The following is a 21,962-nucleotide window of genomic DNA, read 5'->3' as shown; positions in this document are numbered from 1 at the left end:
GCAAGTCTGCTGCAAAAGACCTCTTTCAAGTGCTGAAGAGCAAATATATCTCCTTGAAGAGTCAGGTGTGCCTGACACAAGCCATGGTATTTTCAATTACTTCATATACATGTGAGAGCTGGACAATGAAAAAGGAAGACTGAAGGAGAGTTGATGTTTTCCAATTATGGTGTTGGCAAAGAATGCTGAAAGTACTACGGACCGCTAAAAGACCTAACAAATCTGTCCTGGAAAAAATGCAGCCAGAATGCTCCTCGGAAACAAGAATGGCTAGACTTTGTCTCACCTACTTTGGTCATGTTGTAAGAAGAGACCATTCCCTGGAGAAGGATAGCATGCTTGTTAAAGTGGAGTGTCAATGAAAAAGGGGAAGACCTTCAACAAGATGGATTGACACAGTGGCTATACCTTAACCCAACATCTCCAACAATTAGAAAAAGAGCACCAAAAGACCCTACAGTTACCAGAAGAAAAGAAATAATAAAGTTTGGAGCAGAAATGAATGAAACAGGAAATAGACAATAAAAAAATTAACAAGACTAGTAGTTGGTTCTTTGCAAAGATGAAAACAATTAACAAACCACTGGCAAATTTAGTAGAGGAAAAGAAGGAGAAAATGCAAATAACACTAACAAGAAATGAAAGGAGTGACATCACAATAGAACCAATAGAAATAAAAAGAATAATATCAGGATACTAGGTAGAACTGTACTCCAACAAACTTGAAAACCTTGAAGAAGTGGATAGATTTCTAGAAACACAGTACTCACCTAAACTAACACAGACTGAGGTAGAAAATTTGAACAGGACCATAACAAAAGAAGAAATTGAACAGGTCATCAAAAAATTATCAGCAAAAAAAGTCCTGGCCTAAACGGTTTCACTGGAGAATTCTACTAATCATTTGGAGAAGAGCTGACACCAATCCTACTCAAATTATTGCAGAACAAAGAAAAGGATGGAATCGTCCCAAATTCATTTTATGAAGCAAGCATAACCCTGATACCAAAACCAGGCAACGACACTACTAGAAAGAAAAATTGCAAACAAATATCCCTCATAATATAGGTGCAAATTTCTTCAACAAAATCCTAGCCAATAGACTCCATCACATAAGTAAAATAAAGGAAAAGAATCACATGATCATATCAATTGATACAAAAAATGTATTTGATAAAATCCAGCATCCATTCCTCATAAAAACTCTTAGGAAAATAGGAATAAAAGGGAAACTCCTCAACATAATAAAGGGAATATGCAAAACCAACAGTCAACATTAATCTCAATGGAGAGAGATTGAAATCATTCCCCTTGAAGACAGGAACCAGACAAGGATGTGCTCTTATCACCACTTCCATTCAACATTGTATTGAAAGTCCTAGCCAGAACAATAAGGCAAGAAAGGGAAATAAAAGGCATCCAGATTGGTAAGGAAGAAGTAAAACTATCCCTATTTGCAGATGATCCTATGTGTAGAAAACCCAAGAGACTCAGCAAGAAAACTACTGGAACTTATTGAAAGAGTTATCATACTGGCAGGATATAAGATCAACACAGAAAAATCAGTTAGATCCCTCTACACCAGCAAATAGGTCTCTGAAAAGGAAATAAGGAAATCAAAACCATTACAATAGCTTCCAAAAGATAAGATACTTGGGAATAAATCTTAGCAGGAACACAAAAGACCTGTGGAACAAAAACTACAAAACACTGCTTTAAGAAACTATAAGAGATCTACATAAATGGAAGAAAATACCATGCTCATGGATAAAAAGATTGAACATTGTTAAAACGTCAATACTGCCCAAAGAAATCTATGCATTCAATGCAATCCTGATTCAGATTCCATCAACATTCTTTAAAGACATGGAAAAACCAGTCATTAATTTTAAATGGAAAGGAAAGAGACCTCAGATAAACAAAGCACTATTGAAGAAGAAGAATGAAGTAGGAGGTGTCACACTCTCAGATCTCTAAATCTATTATACAGCCACAGTTGTCAAAACAGCCTGGAATTGGTACAACAGACACATAGGCCAATGGAATAGAAATGAAAACCCAGAAATTGTTCTATCAACCTATGGTCTGCTAATCTTTGCAAAGTGCTAAAATCCATTAAAGGGAGAAGAGATAATCTCTTTCACAAATAGTGTTGGCAAATCTGGATATCCATTTGCAGAAAAATGAAACAAGATCTATACCTCACACCATACACAAAAACTAACTTCAGGTGGATCAAAGACTGAAATGTGAAACCTAAAACTATAAAGTTCATTAAGGAAAAAATAGAGGCAAACTTAGGCACCCTAATTTATGGCATAAATAGACTATCAAGCATAACCCAAGATGCATGAACAGCAGAAGATAAACTAGTTGATTGGGACCTTCTAAAAATTAAATTCTTATGTGCATGAAAAGACTTGTCCAAAAGAGTAAAAAGAGAAACTACATCTGGCAATGATGTATCAGCCAACGGGCTTATCTCTAAAATTTATAGAAAACTCCAACACTTCAACATGAAAAAGACAAACAATCCAATTTAAAAATGGGCAGAAGAACAGACACTGCACCAAAGAAGATATTAAGGCAACCAACAAGCATATGAAGAAATGTTTGTGATCATTAGCCATTAACTCACCAAAAAAACCAACCTCAGTTTCAACTCAGATTTCAACTCATAGCAACCTCCATTGGGTTTCCGAGTACATCTTTACATAAGTAGATTGCCCCATCTTCCTTCTGCAGAGTGGAGTGGCTTGTGGGTTTGAACTGCTGACCTTCTGGTTGGCAGCCAAATGCCTTATCCATTATACCACCAGAGAGAGATGCAAATCAAGACAACCATGAGATACCATCTCACCCCATCATTAATAGCTAAATTCAACAAGACAGAAGATAACAAATGCTGGTGATGATGTGGAGAGATTGGGACTCTCATACCCTGCTGATGGGATTGTAAAATGGGACAACAATTGTGGAAATCAGTATGGTATCTTAAAAAGTTGGAAATAGAAATACTATTTGATCCAGGATTACTATTACTAGGCATGTATCCTAAAGAAGTGAGAGGCAGGACACAAACAGATATATGCACACCCATGTTCATCACAGCACTATTCACAATAGCAAGGAGATGGAAACAACCTAAGTGCTCATCAACTGAGGAACAGATAAACAAACTGTGGTACATGTACACAATAGAATACTATGCAATTCTAAAAAATAATGTAGAATCTGCAGAATACTGCATAACATGAATGAACTTGGAGGGCATTATGCTGAATGAAAGAAGTCAATCACAGAAGGACAAATATTGTATTAGTCCACTACTGTAAAAAGTCAAGGAAAAGTGTATACATGGAAGGAAACTTTGTTTGTTGGTTACCAGGGATGGGAGGGGAGGGAAGTCTAAATTCTTAGGTAGGGGGGGAATATGTATATATATATACAGAGAGAGAGACAGACAGACAGACAGAGAGAGACAGAGAGAGAGAGAGAGAGAGAGAAAGAGAAAGAGAGAGAGAGACAGAAACAGAGAGAGAGAGAGAGAGAGAGAGAGAGAGAAACCAAAGATTATTAGTGGTCACCAGGGGTAGAAAGGGGAAGCTTTTGTTTGTGGGGCATTGAGTTTATGCTAATGGTGGTGGAATATTTTGGAAAAGGATAGCAATGATGGTGGCACATGAAAAATGGCATCAATGTCCCTGAGCTGTAAATGGGGAAGTTGTTAGGCTGTTAAATGTCTTGTGTATGTTTTCACTATAATTAAAGTAAACAAACAAACAAACAAACAAGAAAGAATAAACAAAAAACTCCAAACCTGTTGCATTGAGCTGATTACTCAGGGAAACCCAATATGCTACCGAGTAAACCTGCTCTATAGAGTCTTCTTCACTGAAATTTTAATTGAAGTAGATCACCAGGCTTATCTTCTGTGGTACTGCTGGATGGATTTGAACTGTCAACCTTTAGTTTAGTAGGTGAATGTAAACCATTTGTGCCACCTGAAGTAGATTGCCCACCCTTCCTTCTGAGAAGTGGCTGGTGGATTTGAACCACCAGCCTTCCGGTTAGCAGTCAAATGCCTTAGGCACTAATCTCCCTGAAGGGAGAATAGGGATCGCTAAATAAGTTGGAATGGATTCGACCGCAACATTTTTTTTTAAATAAAAACTGACTATTATGCATCTCCAAAACATTTATGAAGGAGACATCTAGTTACATGTTTCCAAAAATAAATACATCTGTTTCAAGTTGCTATTCCAAAAAAAAACAAACCATAGTGCACTTTAAAGTACTTTTAAAAATGATAACTATAAATTATTTCTGTTTAAAATCTAGAACATACAGTAAAGTATAAAGAAGAAAGCGAAAATAATTCCATAGTACTATGAAAAAACTACTACTAATATTTTGGTGTTATCTATCTATCTGTCTATCCACTTTAAATTAGTTCTAAATTACAAAACTATTCTCACAAAATGAACATTCATTTTCAATATAATTAAATTTTTACATAATAATGACAAAGGGAAACTTTGGATTCAGTCAATACACTAAAACTTTTCCTATAACTTAAATCTTAACTAGTTTACTACAAACCCCAAAAAACCAAACCTACTGCCACTGAGTCAATTCCACCTTATTGGGATCCCCATGGGGTTTCCAAGATTGTAAATCTTTATGGAAATAGATCATCTCTTCTTTTTCCTCTTGAGGAGCAGCTGGTGGGTTTGAACCACCAACTTTCTGGTTTCAGCCAAACGCCTTGCCACAGTGCCACCAGAGCTCCTGTAGTTTACCACAACTGCTGTTGTTGTTGTTATGTGCCGTCGAGTCAAACCCGACTCATAGCGACCCCTCCTTGGGTTTCCGAGGCAGTATCACTACGGAAGTAGGGTTGCCCAACCTTCCTTCTGAGGAGTGGCTGGTGGGTTTGAACTGCCAGCCGTCTGGTTAGCAGGCAAGTGTCTTAGCCACTATGCTACCAGAGCTCCCTTACCACAACTAGCAAGTAATTAATAAAAACATGTATTTTTCATTAATATTTTCAAGTTCTCAAATATATTAAGTTAAAAGATATCATTTAATATATTTTAATTAAGAATAGTTTAATAAGTTCGATAGGTTTGATAGGTCAGGTGACTTGATGGGTTAGATGGGAAGTTTAGGGAAAGGGAATTTATGTCAATGAGGAAGCAACAAATCAGAAAGCGGTAGTGAGAATGGCTGCCAAGGTCAGAGAATGTGATCAGTAGCCCTGTATTGTACATGTAGAAATTGCCGAGTTGGTGTATATTTTTTACAACAATAAAAATACCTTGAATTTAATAAGTTGAACTAAAAGTTGTACTTCAATCATAACATCTCTATAAATCAAAAGATCTATATGATATGTATACATACAGATCGATACGGACTTACTGCTCATTTACTGAGGAAGCATTAAAACTTTCCATTACAATTTTAGTGTGAGAAATATTTTGAGCCATAAATGAAATGTTGGCAATTTGACCAATCTCATGGATACCAATGTTGACCAAGTCTTGGCATGGCCACGTCCAAAATTTTGCTTCTGAGAACTGACTCTCAGGCTGTTCCTTATTGGTATAGATTATTTAAAAATTTGCTGCACTTAGAAGTGGATGCAAAGAGCAGTGGTGCAGTTTCTTCTCATTTGCTGTGTCCTCCATGGTTGAGTGGGGGGTGACTGAGTCAATAACCACTGTATGCATGATATTAAACACAGTGACATATTCTATTATATTCATGAATTAAAAATAAAAGTCATAAAATAACATTCACAACATAAAATGACCATAAAAGCCCCATTTGAAGCTGGCTTCCATATGCCTCATATTTTTGTTGATTATTGTAAACTAGTGTGTGAGTGGCCTTCAAAACTGCCACATTGCTCATTGAAAGGATTTAAATTCCTTTGTTGTAAGAAACAATTTAAATAAAGGTGATTGTGATATTTGAAAATGGATAATACTACTGTCTGGAAGCATTGCCAAAATATTATTAAGTAGGTTAGGCATGAGACTGAAAAGTGTGTCTTTTCTGAGAGTCATTTATTTTTCCAGCTACAGTTATGGTGTTAACAGCGAAAACAGTTGCACCATTTATTCCGCACCATCTGCAGTTCAAATGCTTCCAACTCGCAGACTATTAATTGGGTTTACACTTTTGAAAAAAAAAAAAGGTAAATATTTGTTATGGGCAGTGCTTTTAAGCATTTCCTTTTTTGTTCTGTTTTGTTTTTTTAAGTATGTTTTCTGTTATTGCTGGGAAAGATTTCCTTTCAATTATTTAAACACCATATTCACTACATCATCTTGATTTTAACTTGTCCCATATGGCCTCCTCCTCCATGTACAATATATTCAGCCAGAGTGTGTCAGATATAGTGCCCAAAGCAGTGCTTAAGAAAAAGAAAGAAAAAAGACTATTACTGAAGGCCCAGAACAGACATAAAATGAGATGTTTTGCAGTAGATCTGTGCTAGTCTTTCTCTAGTCTTTGTGAAATATGTAATAAATGGGGGTGAAGGCTAGGAGGAGGCAAAAGAAACTAGTGAGCAAAAAAAAAAAAAAAAGCCCCATGGCCAAATGTCTTCGACTGAAAGAAGATAAGAACTCTCGACATGATGATAGTTACCCAATGGTTTTCCCAATTTCCCATGATAACTGCAGGTCCAAAGGATCGGGCAGGGTTCATGCTGGCACCAGTGTAATTAATCTATAGGAAAAAAAAAGAAAACGATATCAGACATTGTTAAGCCAGGGCTGCAGACAGGTATCGTCCATTGCAATATGCTACCATTTGGCAAGTCATGTAGATGTTAGCAGCTATATCAACATTCTCATCACACAGCAAAATAATCACCTAACATGGACAGACATGGTTGGATACTAAAGAGATACAGCTGTAAAACACAGCATCTTCAGGCCAATTTTAGGGTGAGAATAAATGAAATGGATCAATCATTTAAATAGACTTGGAAACTTACAGCAAATAAATGTCCAATTGCAACAGAAAATCCAATTGCTAAAGCTATTGAACCAGTGACATCAGTCCTTTTGGAATCACAGCTGGCAAAAATAGTAAACACCAATTGAAATGTGATTATCAACTCTACCAGGAGACCGTGACCAGCAGTAAGATTTCCATGAACCTAGAAAGAGAAAAATACTCCATCTCAATTGAAGCAAAAGTACATTTTCTAGGACAACATATCATTGTAAAAGGCATATTTTATCCCTGTGAAAAGTAATGGTTAATTCAAGTCTTTTCCCCCACCCCCAATAAGACAAAAAGCCAAAAAAAAAAAAAAAACCACTAATAAATTTCATAGATAATTACTCTTACAATGACCAAGTGGAGTTCGTGCTGAATGTCCCTTCCTACATGAAAAGCAAAATGTGCCACTCTTGTGCTTAGCTTATAAAATAATTTCTTGAGAGTGTTACAATTTTATAAGGCAATGATTAAATCCATTAATTAGGTTTAAATTAATATATATTTCAATTAAAATTTAAACAGTGTGTGGTTTTTTAATCAACCCTGGTGCTGAGCTAACAAATGATATTTCTAATCAGCTAAGAACAAAGCTAGGGTCAAACACCAATTAATTTTTTTAAGTGTGACCCTTTGTGTGAGTCATTTTAAATCTTATGAACATGAGAAGAAACACACTTGTTTCTTTTTCTGAGTGAAATAACAAATGATTGTGATACAAATGTCTTAAACCTAAATAAGTCTAGTAACTGGGATGGGAGATAGAGAGGACAAAAACAATGAAAGTTTTACACCTCCTAGACTTGTTGTCACTTGCTGTCAAGTTATTCATTGAAACATTGCCTGGCCCTATGCCATCTTTATGATCTTTGGGTAAGTCTCCATGAAAGACCAACAGCTAGGAAAGGACCAATGAGAATGAAGGAAACCCTCAATGAGAAGGATTGACACAACAGCCCCAACAACAGACTCAAACATCCCAACAATCACGAAGATGGCCCTAGACTTAGTTATATTTAAATCTTTTCATAGCAAATAAAGGCTTATTGATACATTCAATGTTCCTAGAACTAGTTTACCTCTATCAAGAATCATGTGCATTTTCCCCAGGGCATAAAAAATTCCCTGGGAATAAATGGGCAATTTTAGGAAAGTATCTCAGATCACCAGGGTGTCATTGGGTAAAGAGTCCAAACAAGAAGCTTTAGGTCCTAGTTTGAAAAGAAGAGCGAAAGATGCTACCATGGTAACTCCCAAGCCTCCCACCACGCTTGGGGGCGTGACAAGGTAAAGTATTCCAGCTCCAATGATGGCTCCCAGGCACTGGGCTGCGATGTAGAAGACAGACTTGGCAATGCTGATCTTCCTGGTGCACACCATGGCCACAGTCACAGCTGGGTTGATGTGGCCACCGGAGATGTGGCCAAAGCACTGCACCATGGTTGCAATGCTGAGTCCAAAGCAGAGGGAGATAAGGACCATATCTACAGGTAAGGGGTTTTCTGTTCCACCCCAGTTGATGGTGGATCCCAGGCTGAGGAGAACAAAAATGAGCATAGCCAGAAATTCTGCTGTGACGGCTTTCCAGAAGGCTTGAGTCCAGACCCCTTTAAAGGCCACCATGATGTCTTCTCTTCTACACAAAGGTCCACACTTACTGAAAAGAAAACAAATGGACATCAGAAGCTACCAAACCACACTGTTGATCTGGAAGGGTTTATGAACTTAAGTGAGGAAGGCCAGGCCTGCAGTCTTGCCTGCTATTGTTGGGAGGGCCTGCCTAAGGTTATTTGCATATCAACAAAGAATGCTTCTGGACATTCTCCTTAATTAATAGTTGAAAGATCATTATTCTAATCTCTTTTGACTTAATATTCAAAGATCATCCAGTTTTACTGGAAAATTAGCCAAATTGTCCCTAGAAAGGAAAATGTCTAAATTCAGATCCTTAAAAAATTAAGAATAAGATATATTTACCTTGTAGTTATTTCCCTCAGAGCAAGTTTTCAATGTATTTTGAGATGTCATTTACTTTTTGAATTTAAACGCCCTGCCAAGGAGTCGGATCTGACTCATAGCGACCTCTCCTTGGGTTTCTGAGGCAGAGTCACTATGGGAGTAGGTATCTGAACCTTCCTTCCGAAGAGTGGCTGGTGGGTCTGAACCGCCAGCCTGTTGGGTAGCAGTCAAGTGCCTTAGGCATGGCCACAGCTCCCTTTTTGAATATGGAGCAGTTAAAAAAAAAAAAAAAAAGAGTCCTTTTCAGTTTTCTTCTTAGTGCTTTAAAATGACATTCTGAATATAGATTTGTATAGAACGATCCTTCCTCCCATCCTCTATCCTGTCCAGGGACTTGGATTCAGAGGATGCCTGTTAGGAAGCCAGGAAAGCTGGAAGATGGTCTTTTGAGGAGGTAAATTCGTTGTGCGTGTGCGTGTGTGTGTGTGTGTGTGTGTGTGTGTGTGTGGAGGGGTGGCTGAGCTCATGGTGATGGAGGCATTAGCGATGGGAACAGGCAGGACCTGAGCCGGGTCACTCTCTCCCTGTCGCTCTGTGCCAGCGGGAGGATGGAGGATTTGGAGCCTCTCCCGGGGTTACCAGGCGTGCCGCCCAGATCTGGGCTCAAGGCGCAGGGACGTGTCACCCTTAGGCCCCAGGGGAGCCTGCAGCGCCTCTCAGGGGGCGGGGGAGGGGCCATTCCCAGGCTGTGCCAGGCTCCCGGGCAGCGGCCAGGTAAACAAATAGCAGCTGCCCATCTGACAGACCACGCGCGCTCCCCGCAAGCGCACCGGCCTCCACGCCTGCTGCTGCTCAGCCTGCCCAGAGTCCGGCGCGTCTCTGGCAGTCTGGTCTGGGAAATCTGTATCCTGGCATCCTGGGAAGGGGGTTGATTTGGAAGTGTCAGAAGAGGAAGGAGAGCCCCTCCCTGTGCCTGAGTCTCTCTCAACATTTGACGTTACCCTAAAGGTATTCTGGATGCCAGGGCCTGCCAAGTGTAGTTTTGACAAAATTAGGCTGAACTCTGAAAGAGGAAGAACAGTTATAGACAAGGGGTGTGGCAAGCACAGAGCAGAAGGCTCCTAAGAAAGTGAGATTTGTCTAGTACCTTCTTTAGGGCCTTCTCTTAGGTCTATCTGGCCCCAGAGGAGAGAGTGCCTCTTTTAGGGGTGTTCCTGGGAGGGTGGGTGATGAGAGCAAGGTGGCCATTGAGGAGGGAAGACACACTCCTCCAATCTGTTATCCCTTTAATGTCTTTGAATCTTTGGAACTGAAGAGGGGTAAGGTTCAAGAATATTAATGCCAACTGTGCATCTTGGCAAGAAATGGCTAGGATTTCCCTATGGGAGGCCATTGTCTCTTCTTACCCCTTTATCCAAGACATTTGTCTTTGTCATTTGCCTGGTATAGTCATGATAGCAAATAAGTGTAGAGAGCATTTAGCAGAGAATCTAATCCCAGAGGACATTGTTCAGAAGGGAAAAGGGTTAGGCACGAAAGCTAAACACTTGAAGAGGAGAGTTATTGCAGCTTTCCCCTTGACGTATTAGAGAGAGTGGTTGTTGTTGTTGTTATGTTTCGTTGAGTTGGACCCAACTCATAGCGACCCCACCTTGGGTTCCCAATGCAGTATCACTATGGAAGTAGATCGCCCAACCTTCCTTCCGAGGAGTGGCTGGTGGGTTTGAACCGCCAGCCTTCTGATAGGGTCCTCATTTCCCCACATCACATACTGTCCCTAAGAATCTGCACTCTGGACAGGCAGTGAGGAACTGCTTTGTCAAAAGGGCTATGGAAACTCTCCCCTGTCCTTTAGGGTCTGAGCTCAGTCTTTAGTGTGAAGTGGGACTTGACTTCAGAGTTGGAAAGACAAACACGTTTTCTACTTAAGTACAAATCACAGGATACAGGAAGGCTAGCTGCAGAAGGGAAGTGGCCAGCCACCTCCCAAGTGTACACTGCTCAAGTGCACTCTCCTGAGTGGATCATGACAAATGCCAGCTGGGAGGACAATGACACCGTGCTCCCCAGAGGAAGAGAAAATAAAGAAACAAAAACATCATTTGTAATGGGGCAAGCAGGGTGCCCTGGGCAAGGCATTACATATATGCCAAAGGGGGAGAAACTTAAAGAACTCACAAATTGAAAAGGAAGTGGTGAGGTTTGCTCCTGAACTCACTGGCAGCCCATGGCCATAGCTGGGATGGCCAGAGGGCAAGGTGCTATCACAGGTGTTGATGCTCTGTGGCCAGGTTTAGTGGGAAAAAGTAAGAGGATGAAGCAGGAAGCTAAGACAGCTAGGTGGGCAGGAAAGTTGCCTTTCAGTCAGCATAGGAGAGCACCCGGGAGAGGCGGGGCCCAGGCAGAGGCCAGCCTCCCTAGCTATGCCCCCTTCTCCCCTCGCTTTCCTAGTTCTCTGACTTTCCCTTCTCATTCTCTTGCACCTGTCTACTTCTCCAGAGACCTCATTTAAGAATCTCAGTTGCTCTTTCTGCTTCAAATTTTCATCAGCCTGAGAAATATAAATAAATAAATATACTCCTGAAGACTGCATTAAGCTTCTTTTTTAAAGCCCACAAAATCTGAGCTCCTTCAAGGACCGAGTGACCAGCCTGCGCTCACTGTGAACCCCAAGTTCTCTGGCAGCATACACCTCTAGCCTTACAGGTGCTCACCCCAGCAATCTCTAGTAGCCCCTTTTATTATCATCAATGTTCCCTAACGTGTTCACACTCCCTGGAAACAGATCAACACAATTAGTTTCGCTCCTTTTGCCCTGGACCTTTTGCCCTGGAACAAAGGGGGCTTGTTGATGTGACCGGGTTGTACTGAACCAGGCACATTAGTTTGTAGCTGAACACCCAGATTGAGCCACTCTTGAATGGCTGAATTCCTCGGTGAGTACCTTTTCTGATGAAAAATCCTTCAGATAGATTTACCCCCACAGGGTAGTTTGGTTTCTCGAGTATAGAATATATGGAGAATTTGTTAAAAGGCATCCCTTCTCTTCTGTGTTCTCAATGTCTCTCTTCTGCATATGCCCAGTACCCAGATTCAAAAGAAGCACCCACCTGCCTTATAGATTCTGCTCAAGAAGGTAGTAAAAGAGACAAGAGTTTCATCTTTAGGCCCTGAGCATTGCTCCCTTAAGGCAAAGAAGGACTTACCCCCACCTTCTTGCTGCGGGTCTGCCACTCATTCCTTCCTTGGGTAGAATGCAGGGTTCTCATTGCCTGCCCCGCAGTTCCCAGTACACTGGGAGTCAGATTACAGCCACACCTCTGATTGGGTTTTGGAGTGTAGGGGTGGAAAGATTCTGCACCATGTGGCAATCGTGAAGTTATATTTGAACTTGAAATAACTTTTCCCTACCTGATCACTGTAGACACAGGGCATTTCAGGAATGGAAGGACACTCACTTACATGATTTTTTTTTAAGCTAGTAATCTTTGAACATACTTTTATTCTTCCTACCACAAAAAATTACGGAGAATTTGTTGTTTGACTGTGTGTCACAGTTGAAATCAGGCAGTTATTAGAAAATGGATTTGTAAGCAATGTAAATGAGTTTGGATATAGGTTATAATGTATTCATTTCTGAGTGGCAAAATAGCCAATGTGTTCCAGCTGAACGTTTTGATCTGAGAAGCAGCATTACAAGCACAGTATGTAACTGCAGCCCCACTCATAGTGACCCCCATGGAGTTTCCAAGGCTTTAAATCTTTAGGGAAACAAACAGTCCCATCTTTCTTCCACAGAGTGGCAGGTGGGTTCGAACCACTAACCTTTTGGTTAGCAGCCAAATGTCTTAACTACTATCCCACCAGAGCTCCTTATTTGTAGCATAGGCAGCACTAATTTGAACAATAGAAAGTAAGGAAATACAGGAAATAAGACTACTCTAGAGTCTTCATCTGCTATATTGGGAGCTCTGGTGGCGTAGTGCCTAAGGCATTTGACTGCTAACCAGAAGGCTGGCGGTTCAAACCCACCAGCCACTCCTCAGAAGGAAGGCTGGGCAATCTACTTCCATAAGGATTTACTGCCTTGGAAACCCACAGGGGGTCACTATGAGTGGGAATTGACTTGATGGCAGTGAGTTTGAGTTTTTTGGTTTTAGGGTCCTCATCTGCTATATTAGTAATATCGTTGTAAATTTAGAAAGTTTTAAATTTTAAAAATATGGAGATTGGGCAGGGATAAAATTACTGGGAACTGTAGGTAAGGTTTTTTTTTTTTTTTGTAGGTAAGTTTAATGTTAGAAACTTAGGTCCAGGATTGACTACATAATTTGTGGGACCCAATGCAAAATGAATATGGGGTCCCTTGTTAAAAATTATTAAGAATTTTAAGATGATGGTGACAGCAGAGCAGTAAACCAAGTGTGGGGCACATCTGCACACTCATGAAGCTATCCTTGCCTAGATTTTGATGAACATTGGAAGATAAGGCTCAGAATTGGGTGCCTGCATTACAGTCTCACATTATTATTTTTTTCTGTAAGTGGACTTCTGTAAGTGGACTTGGTTTATGACACTTTGTCATCATTAGTATATACATAACCCTCTTTTCTTGTATATTAATTAATTACTTTTAAATAATACTGTGAATACCTGTGAATCCACTACTCAACCCAACAAATAGAACCATGGCTAATCCTTGTCCTTTGTCTTGCCCCCCTATTTACCATCTCATTTCAGATTGGATTTTTTTCCCCCCAGTATGAAATATGGCAAGACAGAAATACAGATGAGGTAAGAAATGCTGTTATACTTTTAAATCACTATTACAATCTTTTATTTTGTCTTCTCATTTGAGTACTTTAGACATGGGGATGGGTGAAAAGCTCTCATTAGAAGGAGGAATTAAAACTGTGAGTGTGAATTCTGAAGGAGTGCTTTATTATATTTGAAAGCATTCTCAAATAGCAAAGATTGAATTTACATTCTCAAGAATGTGGTTGCACACTGTTCATTGTACATTAGTGATTTTGGCCTTTTAAATATATGTTTCCTGAACATCAGAATACATTTTGATGAGAGAGGAAGGAGGAATATTTTTAACACATAAATGACACTTGAAACATTTGATATCGATTCTTAAACTGTTTACCGTTCAGATTTTAGATTGATATAAAAAAGTGTAAAATGTTTTTTAAATACTTTGGCTTTCTCAACAGATGTGCTAAATGTAATTACTTCTGACCTTTAGAAAATTGAGTCAGAGTGTTTGTGAAGTCTATACACCTATGGAACAATCCTATCGTGTTTAGGTCCCTCTTAGTGAATGTGTCCTGGGGTTACAGCCAACACTGATCCCCCCAGAGTGTTACTCTCTAGGGCTGCTGGGCTTTTGGGGCACATTTTTTAGGTTCATCCTTTTCAAGTTGCCCGAGACTTCATTAGCATTCACTGAGTCCCCTTGGCTGTTCCCGTCACCATTTTACAAAGTGCCAGCGAGACTTGGTTACCATAGTTTCTCAGACTCTTTCTCTTTCTTATGGGTGGCTGATTACTACCCTAGTAGAATATGTTGACAGTCCAGTTTCTAAGGGATGACTGTTTCCATCAAGGCAAGGGCCATCCTAATTGGCACTGACTCATACTCTTAGTATTCTCAGCAGAGTGGTTTAAAATTGACCAGGAATTAACTGTTCACCTACCAGAGGTAGTTTTTCTTTTTTAAATTCCAAAAAGTGAAACTAAACCCATTGCCATGGAGTTGATTCCCACTCACGGTGACCCATGTGTTACACAGTAGGGTTTTCTTGGCTGTAATCTTTATGGAGCAGATCAACAGGTCTTTCCTTCCCAGCACTGCTGGGTGGTGGCAGGGTGGGGAGAGGGAGGATGAGGTGGGGGCACCCATGAATATGATACCTTCTAAGTTCAACTCTTTTGACCTGGGCCTAGATCCAAACAAGATTTAAATCTAATTTTCCCCGATTGGTAACTTTACAAAGGATTATATTCACTTAAAACTGGGGTTACCATTTATTAATTAAATATCTTGACTTTCTTATTTGATGGTGGTATAATATCTTCTTTGAGGGAGATAGTTACATGGTACATTGATTTAAAATCAGTCTTATAAGTCAACCAAACTTGTTAATTTTTAGTGTAGCTTTGTGAAGCGGTAGGTCAGTAACATATGAGGAAACAGAAAAGGGTAAATGAAAATTATGAGAGTACCTTGCAACAACTAGCTGACTGACACACTCTGCTTCTGAATTTGTAATCTTCTCCGCCATACTGTTTTCCTTTGGTGCTGATGTGTATCTTCAATATTTGTAGACTTCTCCCACCCTTGCCCTCAGAACATTCAATATTTCTTCATTTGTTCAGACATGAAGACTAAAACAAAAGCACTAAAAATGCCAGCAATGCCTCAGTACCAGACGCGATGTGTCTGCAGGCTGGTAGGGGCAGATTTGATTGCAACTCATAAATCTTATTTTGCTTTTCATGAATCTCAGCATCATGCATTCCCCCCAGAGGACTTATATATCAGCATGTTCATTAAAAACAAACAAACAAACAAAACAACAACATCAGCAGCAGCAGCAACAACGAAGGGCTTTAATGGAGCTTTGTTCTCATTTCAAAGAGGTGTTACCTTATCGTTATAATTAAGAGTGATTTTCAGAAATACAGTTCAATCACCAAATGAGTAAAGTAAAAATAGTGATCAAATGACTGCAAGGAGTCCAAAGGTTTGACTGAGCTGAACTGGGGAAAACCTGTATCTTTCTAATGGATGTTGAACCTTTTGCAAATGACACTCTCCTTCTCCTCTGCTCCAGTGCCCCACCAATTCAGGTTTCCTGTTTGGTAGAGCAGGCCCGTTTTCCTTGATTCACATCCAGGCGGACTTTGCTTTGGCTGGAGAGTTGTACTCTGCTGACATTTAAGTCAGGAATTCCCTGGGAAAATGGTCAAGAGATTCTTTTGGTGCTACTGGCAGGGCTCCAAAGGGTTTAGGGTTCCCCTCTCCAGGCAAATAGGGAGAGAGAAAGGGAGGGAGGGGAAGAGAGACAGAAGGACTTTATTGAGTGACTGTATTTCATCCATGCCTGTACAAAAAAACAGAAATGTGGTTGGATGACTGTATCCTTTTCTTACCTCTTATCTCTTACCCAGCTAATATGACAGTGTAGAGTTTGGTTGGGCATTTTAAAGGCAGCTTAGACATCCCACAGAAGAATATCAATTCTCTGGGAAGCAAAGAATTTTGCATTCTAATGGATTGGACAAGAATGTTTGAAATATGCAATGATCTATATGCAGTCTGTAGTAGTAATTATTCCCAAATTTAAATGATATTTCAACATATTAAGAGCTAAACCAACATTATGGTGATCATTATCACCTATTATCAAACAGAAAGGTTCCAAATCCTCAAGTTTTTAACAGATATTTCCACTTTCAAGGACAGAACGAGGTGTTCAAACTTTTCTGGGCCAGCAGTAGACAAAATTCTCTGGTTATGCCAGCAGTAGACAAAAAAACTAGGCAGTTTTTAAAATCATACTTTTATAATAATGCTATAAACAGAACCTTTTCTAAAGAAGGCACAGAAGTGGCCATGATCTGTCACCCCAGAAGAATGCACAGCAGCCAAGTTATTTAGGAACTTCCTTAAATGACCCTTCCAATAATCCAGACTATACTCTCTCTTGATTCTTTTCTGAATGATTATACACCCTTCCCTCGAACCTCTGCACTTCCCTTGTTATGTTCATACAATCAGGCACATCTGAAGAAATTCACAGGAATGAGGAGAGGTGTTGTCATAGTAGGTTTCCCCTTACCTGAGCATTCTTGTCTCTAGCAACACTTTGGTCTGTACTCCTGATGCAGAGGATCAAATGCAGCTACACCTTGTCAGCTCCCACGTCTTAGACAACTAAGGTGATTCTTTCCATCTTCAATCATTTCCCCATCTCTCTCTGCCTTGTGAGCCACTGATTCTTCTTAAACACTTCTCAACATTTATCTCCTCCACGTAACCTGCTCATCACAAACTTGTTTGGCTTTCATCACTTAAACACATAGCAACTCTTAAACATCATAAAAATGGCACAGGACTGGACAGTTTATCATTCTGTTTTATATGGGGTCACCATGCAATGAAGGCCACTTGACAGCAGCTTAACAATAAGAAGAACAATAATAACAGTTGTAACTAAGTAATGTATTTGTACATTCACTGGCATTTTGATGCTAGTTTACTTTCTTTTTAGCTACAAACTGAAGTTGTGGGGTGTATGTGTCCTATTAAATTTCATAAATAATGATGATGGTAAGTATCAGTGATAATTTTGGTGAAGATACCATTTGCAGTGGTAGGAAGAGAGTTAAGTGTTGGCCGACTTGACTCCTTCATTTATTTACCTCTTACCTTAGGTTACTTTCGGAAGGAAGGTTGGGCAGTCTACTTCCGTAGTGATACCACCTTGGCAACCCAAGGAGGGGTCGCTATGAGTTGGGTTTGACTCAATGGCAGTGAGTTTGGTTTGGTTAGGTTACTTAAGGAGCTCTGGTGGTGTAGTGCCTAAAGCATTTGACTGGTAACCAGAAGGTTGGCAGTTCAAACCCACTAGCTGCTCTGCAGAAGGATGGGCAATATAATTCCATAAAGATATATACAGCCTTGGAAACCCAATGGGGGTTACTATGGGTCAGAATTGACTCCATGGCAGTGTTTTTTTTTTTTTAGGTTACTTACCTTAGGTCACTGTTTTGCAGATAAGGAAACTGAGGCAGGAGGAAATGAAGTAATTTACTTGAGGCCACAGAGCTAGTGTGTGGTAAAGCTGGGCTCAAACCCTGGCAGTCAGGCTCTAGAATTCTCTCTCTTAGTCACTTTAGTCTGTTGCCTCATTAAAAGGGCACTGGGAGGCAACTCAGAAAGAGGCTTGATGTGGGCAGCAGATGTCCCTTTGCACCTTCTAATCTACTATTATTCCACTTGCCCCCTCTTATCCCAGTGAAGCATATGATACATACATTTTTATTCACTATGAAAATTGAAGCCTCCATCAAGAATTCCCTCTATGTCTTTCCCTTTCACCTACAAACACATCCTCTAAAATTTATATATCTAAAATAAATGTTATAGTTTTCTCTCCAAATCAAATGATATCACTATTCATCCTGTTATCCAAGCCAGAAACTGCGAAGTCACCCCTGACTCCTCTTTCACAACTCCAAACAAGTAATCGGTTACTTCCTTCTATAACTCTAATCTCACAATTAAGGTGGCACAATGGTTAAGTACTTGGTTAGAAACTGAAAAGATGGTGGTTTGAACCCACCGGTCACTCCAGGGTAGAAAAGATCTGGTGATCTGCTCCCATAAAGATTACAGCCTAGGAAACACTATGAGGCAGTTCCATTCTACCCTATATGGTTTCTATGAGTCGGAACTGACTTGATGGCACACAAAAACTACAGCAACATCAACCTCATAATCATACTTTGTATCCATTTCCTCATTTCCATCCCCACTGCCATCTTCTTATTTCAGAACCTCAGTGATTTTCACTTAGACTGCTAATCTTCCAGATAGTCTTCCTCCCACAGCTGTGACCCACTCCAACCCATCTGTATTGGTTTCCTATGCCCACTGTAACCAAGAACCACCAACTGGGTGGCTTTTAATTATTTTAAAATTTATTGTTTCAATTTATTGTTTCAGTTCTGGAAGCTGGAAGTCCCAAATCAGGGGACCGTGTGGATTCTTCTGAGGGCTCTGAGGGAAAGTCTGTTCTATGCTTCTCTCCTAGCTTCTAATGATAGTCAATGATCCTTGATGCTCCTTGGTTTGTAGATCATTTTAATCTCTGCCTCCATCACATGGCATTATTCCCTTTGTATATTTCTTTATGTATCTTCTCTTTTTAAAGACACCATTCATACTGGTATCCATTCATATTGGATCATCCTACTACAGATAATCTCATGTTATCTTAACAGATAACATCTTCAGAGACAGTATTTCCAAACAAGGATATGTTCACAAGTATTTGGGGTTAGGATGTATCTCTTTTTGGGGACACAATTCAATCCATAGCACCACATTGCTGCAGGAGTTAGCTTTCCATTATGCAAACCAGAAACCAATTATTTCATGATCCTGCTTAAAAATCCTTGAAACGTTCTCCTTGCTTATGGATGTAGATCCTCACAGAGCCCCTCATGACCTGACTGCAGGCTTTCTCTTCAGGTTCACTTACCACCATGCCTAATACCCTCTCTTCTCCCTAGTGACATGAGACCTTTCCACTGGAGATCCTGGGACTCCTGGAGCACTCTTTCTGCCTTTCCCTGCCTGGCTAACTTATGTCTTGTCCTTCAGAATTCAATTTAAGTTTCACTTCATGTCTAAAACCTTACCTGTACTCCAATTTTATTTCAATGCTATTTTTCTTTTCTTCCAAAGCACGCTTAAAAAATAGCTTTTCCCTCTATGCTTTCCAAACATATAAGTATCAAATACACTTCATAACCTTCCCAAAAGACAGGGGTTGCCCCAGTAAGGATTTTATTATCAGTACTTGACAAAAAACACTAGAGATTTTTCATGGGATTTTCAAATAAGGTTGCATTAGTTCTAATCATACTTCATGATAATTAATGGTCTGCTTCTTTCTCTAATTCAAGAAATAAATTCCTTAGGGCAAGTGGAAGACATAGCAAGGAACAGAAGAATTAAAGGTAACAAAGGTGAATACTATAACATACACAGTCCTGCAATAATAGTAATAACAATCATTTATGAGTGGATACATAGATGGACATTCAATCTGAACAGGGATGGGAAAGTGACTGGGACTACATCCATGAATATTATAGGTTTGACAGAGGCTACCTCTACCTACATATTTATATGTGCTGCAAACTTATCCATGAATGTAGTAGAGCATTCAGAGGACAAAGTTATGAAAATGTCTTAGTCATAACCAAACACCTTGAGTGAATGAGTAGTTGGGTATAGGGGCTCAGGACCATTGTCTCAGGGAACACTAAGGTCAAGTGGCATAACATAGCCCACAAAGCCAATGTTCTACATCCTACTTTGGTGAGTAGTGAAAGCTTGTGAGGGGTCATCTAAAGTACAACTATTGGTCTTCAGATGGGAGCAAAGTAGAGTGAAGAAAATAAAGGTGAAGGAAACAATTAGTCCAAAGGCCTAATGGAGCATGAGAACCCCAGCCTCCATGACCCTGAGACCAGAAGAACTAGATGGTACCTGGCTACCACTGCTGACCGCTCTGAAACAGATCACAATAGAAGGCCCCAGATGGAGTGGGGAACATGTGGAACAAAACTCAAAATCAAAAAAAAAAAAAAAAAAACAAAAAAAAAACAGGCTTACTGGTCTGCTGAAGAGTGGTGGAACCCCCAAGACTATGACCCTTACATACCCTTCAAGCTAGGAACTGACCTTAAGCCCCGTGACTCAACTGGTCACCAAACAATAGATAGACCTATAAGGTGAACAGTAATATCAGGAGGGTATGCCCTCATTACAACAATCAATCATATGAGATGAAGAGGACAGCATTTGCCCAGGGTTAGAGTTAGGGAGATGGGAAGGGGTGGGAAGGAGGAATGAAGGGAAGGGATGGACATAGGGAGGAAGTGGGAAGAGTGCTGTTACAGTGTGGGGTTTGCAGTAAATGTCACAAAACAGAATGTGTATGTATTGTTGAGTGGAAATATAATTTGCTCTGTAAACTTTCACTCAAATCACAATAATAATAATAATAATTCCCAGGGCACAGACTGTGTTGTAGTTGTGTTTCTGAACTTTGAGAAACAGAAAGTGGTTGATAAATTTTGGCTGGTTGAATGAATAAATGAATCAATAGGCAGTTTACAAAAGCAGTTTCATGTGTTTTTCAATGAATTTATGAAATAGGTAGAGTGTTATGGGGTTTAAATGACTTGGAAGACCAGAGGTTAATCAAACTGAGTCCTTCACTATTTTCCAAGTATTTCTTCTCCACTATGTGGCTTTTGTTTCTTTCATAAGCACATTAATTCTTTCAGGATACAGTGCATCTTTATACAGTGCATCTTTTTATCTATTATCCCATTTATGTAAGAGACAGTTAAAGAAAAATTGATACTTTGATTTTTTTTTTTTGGGGGGGGAAATAAAATAATCTAGGAAAAGGGGCTAATTTAAGGATCATTTGGAAGACAATCACAGAAAGACAAATGTAGTATGAGTCCACTATTATTAAAAAGTCACAGAAAGGTTTACACATGGAAAGAAACATTCTTTGGTGGTTGCTCAGCTTCCTGGTAGACGTACACTGAAAACTGGACATTATAACATTAAGACTTCAGAATGCTCCATTTGAATGACTTGCCTGGTGATTGTCACTTTAATAAAGTTTAAGTGGTTGCAATATAAAAAAAAAACAGAAAAAGCAGGTGACCAGCACAATATCACTACAGAAAAGGAAGATATGGAGAGGTGCACAAGAGGTACAATAAAAGTAAACACTACTACATACACAATACTGCATTATCAGTAGTAACAAACATTCAGCTACAAGTGGATACATAGGTGGACAAGCAAGATGATCAGGTATGGGTAGGTGAATGGGAATATGCCCATGACCATATATAGGTCTGGCAGATGATAGTTCTACATACATATTTGTATGTGTTATAAAAATGTCCACATATACAATAGAGTTAATAAGTGGCAAAGTTATAATTTCTCAGCCACAACCAACATATTGAAGGAGTGAGTTGCTGGGCCTGCAGACTCAGCACCATAACCTCAGGGGACATCAAGCTCGATTGGCAAAGCATAGTATACAAAAACATTGTTCTGCAGCCTACTTTGGTAAGAGGTTACTGGGGCCTTCAAAGCTTACAAGTGGCCATCTGAGATGCAAGTATTGGTCTCTCCTTGTCTGAAG

At 39.8% G+C, this 21,962-nt stretch overlaps 1 protein-coding gene across 1 annotated transcript in view; it reads right to left on the bottom strand.

Annotated features, from left to right (window-relative positions):
- AQP4 (aquaporin 4) overlaps positions 1 to 12,217 on the bottom strand; it is a 17,342-nt gene extending 5,125 nt beyond the window's left edge. The window contains exons 1-4 of the mRNA XM_007935563.2: positions 12,186 to 12,217; positions 8,263 to 8,677; positions 7,013 to 7,177; positions 6,661 to 6,741 (exon numbers count right to left, since the gene is read on the bottom strand). Of these exons, the coding sequence (XP_007933754.1) occupies positions 6,661 to 6,741; positions 7,013 to 7,177; positions 8,263 to 8,677; positions 12,186 to 12,217 (693 nt within the window). The remainder of the gene's footprint in view (positions 1 to 6,660; positions 6,742 to 7,012; positions 7,178 to 8,262; positions 8,678 to 12,185) is intronic.
- Positions 12,218 to 21,962: the final 9,745 nt, after the last annotated feature.

The sequence above is a fragment of the Orycteropus afer genome, unplaced genomic scaffold, assembly GCF_000298275.1.
Source record: "Orycteropus afer afer isolate SDZICR_OR568_19922 unplaced genomic scaffold, OryAfe1.0 scaffold00030, whole genome shotgun sequence".
NCBI lineage: Eukaryota > Metazoa > Chordata > Mammalia > Tubulidentata > Orycteropodidae > Orycteropus > Orycteropus afer.
Note: the sequence above shows the minus strand (reverse complement) of the source record. Positions and strands in the feature narration are given on the sequence as shown.